An 8,586-nucleotide genomic window follows, 5' to 3' on the forward strand; every position below is an offset into this window, starting at 1 on the left:
TTAAGATCTTTGTACTTTCTTATATTTAATTTGTACTTTATATTATTAAACTTTTATTTATTTTATTTCCCTAACAATTAAACTAGGAAACCCACTTTTACCTTGTTTATGCATCATTTCCCTTTCATTTCTCATTATTTAGATCCACAATACAATCGACCTCCGTTCCACGATAAGAGATTCAAGTTCGAGTGCTACTCTCTGGGCCATGTATCTTTATCATTTGTCGCATTCGCCAAATTTCTTTGTGTTCGTTTGTGTTCGTGAACCGTTCGCGAACACGCTCATTTCTTTAATGAACGAACACGAACATAAAATCTCGCTCGGTAAGTGTCCATGAACCGTTCGTGAACACATTTATTTCCTTAACGAACGAACACGAACAAGGCCTTGTTTGTGTTCGTTCGGTTCGTTTACAGCCCTAGTTCTATACTTTCTACCCGAAAAATTTGTGCTTCAAACGACATTTTATTGTTAGAGATGTGGTCAAATATTATTTCATTCCAATACCTTTCGACGAAAATATTAAATTAGACCTTAAACTGGCGGGTTAGTGTGAGTTTATCCTTGCAAACACGCGAAACTCAAAATATCATGCTAAAGAGGTTGGATGTTTGAGTATCTTCAAGAAATGACATTGAAATGCCCATTTAATAAGAGAACATTAAACTTTAATGTTTTGTGAATAATTCAAACTCTTTCTTCATCTTCTAATAATAGGTTTTGTCACAACCACTAAGAAAGTAATTACTCGAAACTGATAATCAAACACCTAAATATTGAAATAACCATAATGCGAACAAGCGTTCGACTCCAGATGTTGGTTTTGTTTGGTTTGGTTCGCTTACTTCTGAGCATCCATCATCCACATGTTTACTGTCCTTCCAATGTCCCAAGTGCCTCTTTGAGAAGTCTTTGTGCTTCTTCTCTCCTCCTAATAACCAAACATACCGATAAAGTCAGAAAAGACTCATTATGCATCCTTTTTTTATCACCCCCCCCCCCCCCCCAATTTATTAATTTCTGTAAACTAGTACATCAATCAATGTCTTTAAAGAAATTGAAAGATATCAGCTGATGTCTTTAGTTTTGAAAAGACAAAAACACCCTTGGTTACATTTTTTATTTTGTAAAACAAAAAACAATGAACACCGCATACCTTTTAATGTCCTCCACAGCTTGCTTTCTTCTTTGTATCTGAAGTTCAAGTATGTGAATAAGTGTTGCTCTAGCCTGAAAAGGGTTTTATTTGGGGGTAAGATAAATTGGCAAATAAAAAAAAAAGAGTAAAATGTCATTTTTCGTCCATGAGGTTTGGCCAGTTTTGTGATTTTCATCCAAAGGTTTAAACTCTTACCATTTTCATCCGTCTCTTTAACTCCATCTATTTTTCTCCATTAAGTCAGGGGTATTTCTTGTTAACTTAAAGGGCAATTAGGTCTTTTTCACTTTATGTAAAAAGACCGAATTGCCCTTTTAAGTTAACAAAAAAGACAGAAATACCCCTGACTTAACGAAGAAAAATGGATGGAATTAACGAGCCAGATGAAAATGACAAGACTTCAAACCTTTTGGATCAAGATGCGAAAAAACAAACCTTCGGACGAAAGTCGCAAAACTGGCCAAACCTTAGGGACGAAAATGGCATTTTACTCTAAAAAAACATAATCATTGAGAGAATTGTATACCTGATGTGGACGTAACGAATTGAGAAGGTGATGCAAATTTTTGAATATCAGAGAAATGTCTTCCACTCTCCTCGCATATTGTGACGGTCGCTCTATTAAAACATCAGCTAGCTCTAAAATATGCAACTGCAGTTCCCTGTTTAGCGACCTCAATTCCTTTTTGAAATCTAGATAATACGAGGGTGACTTTAGTATGTGTAATGTGTGTTAACCGACAAATATCATGCAATTTTTAAACGGAATTTAGCAGGAACTGAATTTATTGAAAGGATAGCATACCAACATTTGGGCCTTTTGGGTACAATTGACGAACACCCTGATCTTCCAAGCTCGGTAATACATCATCAGTCTACAGGTTAGATCAATAATAATAAATGCCGGTTAACAATTAAGATACATGGAGTTGAAAAAGGAAGCAGGAAACAATGTGACAGCAACATTTCATAATAGTTGTGGGAGTAAAATGTCATTTTCTTCCCTGAGGATTGGCTACTTTTGCGGCTTTCGTCCAAAGATTTGTTTTTCCGCATCTGGATTCAAAAGATTTGAAATCTTGCCATTTTCATCCAACTCGTTAACTTCATCCATTTTTTAACGTTAAGTCAGGGGTATTTTCGTCTTTTTAGACATTTTTTTGTGATGATTAAACGGTTTGGGTGGGGAGAAAGTCAACAGAGGTGTATCTTTATTTCTTATGGTGTTTTTTATTTTAACAAAAAATGTCTAAAAAGACGGAAATGCCCCTCGTTTAACGGAGAAAAATGGATGGAGTTAACGAGTTGGATGAAAATGGCAGGATTTCAAACCTTTTGGATCCAGATGCGGAAAAACAAACCTTTGGACAAAAGTCGCAAAAGTAGCCAAACCTCAGGGACGTAAATGACATTTCAATGAAAAGATAAAAACAACCCTGTGACACAGGGCATGGGTAACATGTTTTTGAGAAGGCAATGGATGACTCGATGCACATGTAAGTGTGCATGAAAGACTTAATGCAACAACACAAGCATGAAAGCATGTCAAGATGTATTCATCAGAACAGAACTATATGTGATCAAATTATACTATATAATGGTAAACAAGTTATTTAAATAAAATATTCTCATCAAGAAATTTACAGTGTAAGTGGCGCCATATAGTTGGTAGGTCCCTTGAATAGGAGGGGGCGGTTCGGGAGCAGAGGTAGGGTCTTGTTCGTAATCCTTGTACAGCCTGTAATACGGTGGTGGAGGTGGATAAGTAGCTGTTGCCATTTACAATAGCTTTTCCTGAAACTACAATGCCAAAAAAACATTTAAAAAAGTTGTAATTATATATATTATCATTATCATGATACTCAGTAAATACCACCAATAGCAAAGCAAAGGTAGGGTCTGAGGAGGGTAAGATGTAGACAGCCTTACCTCTACCCCGTAGGAATAGAGAGACTGCTTCCAGTGAGACCCCTGACTCGATAGTAGTTTTGCATCAAGCCTTGGACATAAGGCACATAACACTCAGCAATCGGGACAAAGACCGATTAGTGCATGTACCCTTTTGTCTTTCAGCTATCAACGCCACCACATGATGCATGATTAACCGTCCTCGGCTTTTAACGTTATTTTCACGAAATTAGAAAAATAACGTTAAAAGTAGTGCACTTTCAATTTTGCCCCCGATGGCCCACACATATATACATTAAAAAAGTTGTAATAAATATATAATAAATAAAATCACCAAATATTACACGAATAGAAACTGATCAGTGATCACTTAAGTAGCTTTAGAGGTAAAACAAACACACTGACACGCACACGACTTTATTAAAACTTCAGCTTAAGCCAAAATTTCAACATCACGAACTAGATGTTAGAAGGGCAATTATACAGGCATTTAATGTTATCTCCTTGCATGGTTGAGAATTAATATGTTTTTAGATGATGATAAAACCACAAACAGCAAAAGCAAAAAAGGATCCTATTAAAACTAAAGCCGTCAGAATCATTAAACTTGGTTTTAAAAAGCAAGAGGCGCCCCGAAACATTTAGATCCCGAAATCCGAGGCGAGAGCTTCATGTATGCGAGGTGTTGCTAAATAAGCTCTATGTTCAGCTAAATAAGCTTTATGTACAGCCAAAAGCTGCATCTCTCTCATCTCTTTACATCCTTTGGTCTTTTTAACAAATTGCCGATGTTTAATCACTGAATATATCAGTCCCAAACATACTTTAAATCTTCAATTGATTCGAAGGCCACATCAGTGGCGTCAGAGCAGTGCAATCCTCGGGAAAAAAAGTCATCACCATCACGATTGCTAGAGGCATGGTGAGAAGGCAATAAAGTGGAACAGATTTAATGAATGGAGGAGAAGATGGAAGCGAAAATAATACATCGAAGGTTCCTAATTCAGAAAGACGAAGAAAACCAGACATCGCAATTACATAATCGAGTGGAAGAAATCGCTAGGGCACTTGCTGAGATGGGTGATATAATGACGGGATTAGTGATTCGAGCTTCTCAAATTGCTAATGGTTAGATCGGTAGATATGGAGGAACCAGAAATACGTCACAAAATTCAAATGATCGTACAAAAGAGTTTGTTAATCAGGTCAATGGAAATGATACAGGAACAGGTTATAACTACTCTTCAAGACTCACCAAGATTGATTTTCCAAAGCTTGGTGGTGAGGAATTAACTTCTTGGTTATTCAATAGCGAACAGTTCTATCAATCGGATAACGTTTCTGATGCGACAAGAGTACGTGTAGCAACTATTCATTTTGAAGATAAAGCTTTGCAATTGTACCAGTCATTGTGAAGCAGAGAAATGGTTTACCTCTACATTGGATAGCACTAACTGAAATGGAAGATAATGCTGTAAACGAACCGAACGTTCAGTGAACAGTTCGTGAACCGTTCGGCGGGAAGTTTGTTTATGTTCATTCGATTAGCTTAACGAACGAACACGAACAAGAAATTTCGTTCACTTAGCTTAGCGAACGAACACGAACATAGGTCTCGTTCGTTCGACTTCGTTCATGAACGATCGGTAATATGTTCGGTTACGTTCATCCGTGTTCGTTTGATTATATTAAAGAATAATAAACAATAAACATTTTATCTAAACATATTGAAAACTTGAAACCCTATTTTTTTCTAAGTTAGCTAAAATTTGGCCATGCTAAGACATTTTTGGGGATAATTATGTCTAAGTTAGTTAAAGTTGATTCATCGTTTGGTGGTGTATTAGACTTCTTGTGTTTTGATTTATCATTTGATGGTTGTATTTAACTACTTATATCCAATGTTTAAGGATAACAATATTTTTATTTTTTATTTTCAAGTTAAATGTTCGTTTGCGTTCTTTTTTATTTGCTTGCGTTCGTTTGTGTTCGAGACCAGTGTTCATGAACTGTTCGTGAACAACTGAATTTCCTTAACAAACGAAGATGAACATAAACTTATGTTTGGTATGCGTTCGTGAACAGTTCGCGAACATGAACATAAACTTATGTTCGGTTCGTTTACAGCCCTAAAAGATAGTGTTGATGATTTTGATGTAGAAATTGCACAAATCTCAGTCAATGCATTAGATGGAAATGATTTATACCAGTCCTTGAGAGTCACAGGACATTACGTACGGAAAAAATGATTTGTAAATATTGACGGACACTCGCAGCTCACATAATTACATAGATTCCGCACTTGCTAAACAGTTGGGATGCTAATTGGTTAGTAAAAATAATATGTTAGTAAAGATAACAAATGGGCGTCAGGAGGTATGTGATCAAATGGTGGAAGGGTTTAAGTCGAAAATGCAGGGACTCACTTTTGAAGCTGATCTGTAAGTTATGAGTACTTACGAATCTAGGAGGCTGTGAATTAGTTCTCGGGGTGCAGTGGTTTACTCAATTGTGCTGTATAAAGATCAATTATAAAGAGAGAACGGTGGAATCCAAATTATCGAGTGCAAAAAGGTGATCTTAAGTCGGGATGAGTTGCATGGTACCAACTACCAAGTTTTCTCCAAACTAGATCTTAAGTCGGGATATTATCAGATTCGGGTTGACCCGACTGATGAGGGAAAGACAGCTTTAAAACCCACAATGGTCGCTTACAACTTTTAGTTATGTACCCTCTACATTTCAAAGTTAAATGAATCATGTATTTAGAAAACAATTGAGGAAATTTGTATCAGTCTTCTTTGACGATATTACAGTCAGAAAAGATTGAAAAAATCAGTCATTTACAACCACTGATCTCGAAAAGTTGGAGTTGCTTTGACAAAACAGCTTGGCAGCTAAACATTGTAAGTGTGTATTTGGAGCTAGAGAACTGCAAATCTTGGAGCATATAGTTTTGATAAGCTAAAGTAAGGACAGACTATCCCTTGGTTTTGGAATGTGTGTCGCGATCCGATGCGTTTTGATCCCAAAAGCCGATGCGTGAAGCGCGTGCATCATGTATGCGAAGCGTTCGCTATTAAAAATACTAAAAATTTATTTGTAAATAATATTTTAACTTTTTAAAGTTTAAACACTGATATATAATATATTCCCATATCCCTAGTCAGATTTGTTCAATCGATGGTCTAATTAGTTCAGATACTCAAACTCATTGCTCAATCAATGGTCAGACCGCATCATGCGATGTGCGTATCATGGAATTGCATCACATGATGCGATCTTACCACCACATCATGTGATGCGAGCATTTTAAAACCAAGGACTGGCCCATTCCTTAAAATTGTAGAGAACTCACTCAGAGGGTTTCTCAGTCTAACCGAGTACTATCGAAGGTTTGTCAAGAACTATGGCTGCATAGCTAAGCCATCAACTCAATTGTTAAGGATATACTCTTTTACATGGAACTAGGGTTGCAAACAAACCAAACGTTCGGCGAACAATTCGTGAACTGCTCGACGGGAAGTTCGTTTGTGTTCGTTCGTTTATTAAATAAACGAACACGAACAAGAAATTTCGTTCATTTAGTTAAATGAACGAACACGAACAGTGGTCGCATTCGTTCATATATGTTCATGAACGTTCAATAATGTGTTCGATAGTTCATTAGGGGCTGTTTGGCAACTTCTGAATGGTTAAGTGCTGAATTAGTAAGAGGTCTGAACCATTAAGTGTTGAACCAGTAAGAGGTCTGAATCATTAAGAACCAGTATAATGCTTAACCGTTCATAGGCTAATGTCTGACCAATTCAGATTAGAGGTCTTAACCATTCAGACTCAGTATAAAACTTAATCATTCAGAGGCAAATGTCTGAACCATCCAGACATCTGCTCGCGAAACAAACAGTCTGAACCATTAAGTGCTGAATCAGTAAGAGATCTGAACCATCAAGAGCCTCATTAAGAGGTAAACAAACAGCCCCTAAGTGTTTTTAGTTTTTATATTTTATTTAAATACTTCAAAATTCCGACAAATAAAATATTTAATAAGTGTCGGTGTATTATATATTTTGTTCATGAACGCTTGTTTGTGTTCGTTTGTTTCCATTTGTGTTCATGAACATTAGTTTGTGTTCATCAACGTCCGTTGCCTAAAATTAACAAACAAACACAAACGAACCCGAACGAGTTCATTTCCTTAACAAACGAACACAAACATAAAATCTTGTTCGGTAAGTGTTCATGAACAGTTCATGAATACATATATTTCTTAACAAATGAACATGAACAAGGTCTTGTTCGTGTTGGTTTGCAGCCAACACTCAAGGCTGCTATGATTCAACCACTAGTCTTGGCTTTGCCTAATTCTAATGAAACTTATTTGTCTACTATAAACTTGAACCTGTGTGACGCTCTCTAATCATCAAATCTAGGGTTTCAAAATTCAATTTACAGATATATCGAATTACAGATACATTTACTAAAGTTAATACCTGATTCGCTGAGCAGATAGGAGCGGTTCGACACTGTGCGGATGGAGCTAATGACGAGCCGATAAGGTAATCAGGCGGTAGTGGTGGTGGTGGTGGTGGTGGTAGTTGTGGTTCGGTCGCTGAGGGTTACGGTTGCGTGTAGCCGTTGAAAATATTAGATCTCGATTAATCAAGTATCATCCTTATGGTAAATAACAGAATCGTAAGTGAAACTGAACCGAAATCTAATTAACTGAAAATCGGTTATTGGTTATTTTTTTTTTACCATCGGTAAACTGAAATTATATTTTCATATATTTCTAATTTTTATACCTACATTTGAAATTTTATATTTTAATTTCATGTATTTATACCTTCATTTTATGTATTTATACGCTTGTTTCATTTATTTATACATCCATTTTATGTATTTATACATCTACTTAATTTAATGTATTTATACCTCGATTACATGTATTTTAAGCAAAAATTTTAGTCTTTGTTTGATTTGGTTGTTAACCGAAATTAACCAAAGCGAACCAAAAACCAACAAATTAACCGGATTAACCGAACCGGTTAACTGATGACTTCGTTTATGGATTCGGTTAATGTTAATAACTAGGGTGAGCAATAACTGAACCATTAACCAAAACCGAACCGAAAACCGACAAATCAAACCAAAAATAACCGAAACCGGTTTAATCGAAATTCGGTTGACGGTTTTTTTTGTACCATCGGTTAACCGAAATTAACTGAACCGAATCATTTAAATCTTCATATATTTCTAGCTTTTATACATCCATGTGATGTTTTATATTTCCATTTCATGTGTTTATACCTTCATTTTATTTAGTTATACATCGAATTCATGTATTTATATATCTATTTCATGTATTTATACCTCAATTACATGTATTTTTTTAAAAAAATTAAGACAATGTTTGGTTTGGTTATTAATTGAATTTAACCAAACCGAACCAAAAATCGACAAATTAACCACATAAACTGAACCGATTAACCGATGACTTCGGTTACAGTTACGGA

At 35.8% G+C, this 8,586-nt stretch overlaps 1 protein-coding gene across 1 annotated transcript; it reads right to left on the reverse strand.

Annotated features, from left to right (window-relative positions):
* Positions 1 to 619: 619 nt before the first annotated feature.
* LOC110879271 (mediator of RNA polymerase II transcription subunit 7a) lies at positions 620 to 7,729 on the reverse strand. Its single transcript, XM_022127697.2, has 6 exons — positions 7,564 to 7,729; positions 2,807 to 2,962; positions 1,968 to 2,037; positions 1,689 to 1,855; positions 1,160 to 1,233; positions 620 to 934 (listed from the first exon to the last, which is right to left on the reverse strand). Exons 2-6 carry the CDS (start codon positions 2,939 to 2,941, stop codon positions 874 to 876), a joined length of 507 nt encoding a protein of 168 aa, XP_021983389.1. The 5' UTR covers positions 2,942 to 2,962; positions 7,564 to 7,729; the 3' UTR covers positions 620 to 873.
* Between the last annotated feature and the right edge of the window lie 857 nt (positions 7,730 to 8,586).

Source organism: Helianthus annuus, chromosome 1 (assembly GCF_002127325.2).
Source record: "Helianthus annuus cultivar XRQ/B chromosome 1, HanXRQr2.0-SUNRISE, whole genome shotgun sequence".
Taxonomy (NCBI): domain Eukaryota; kingdom Viridiplantae; phylum Streptophyta; class Magnoliopsida; order Asterales; family Asteraceae; genus Helianthus; species Helianthus annuus.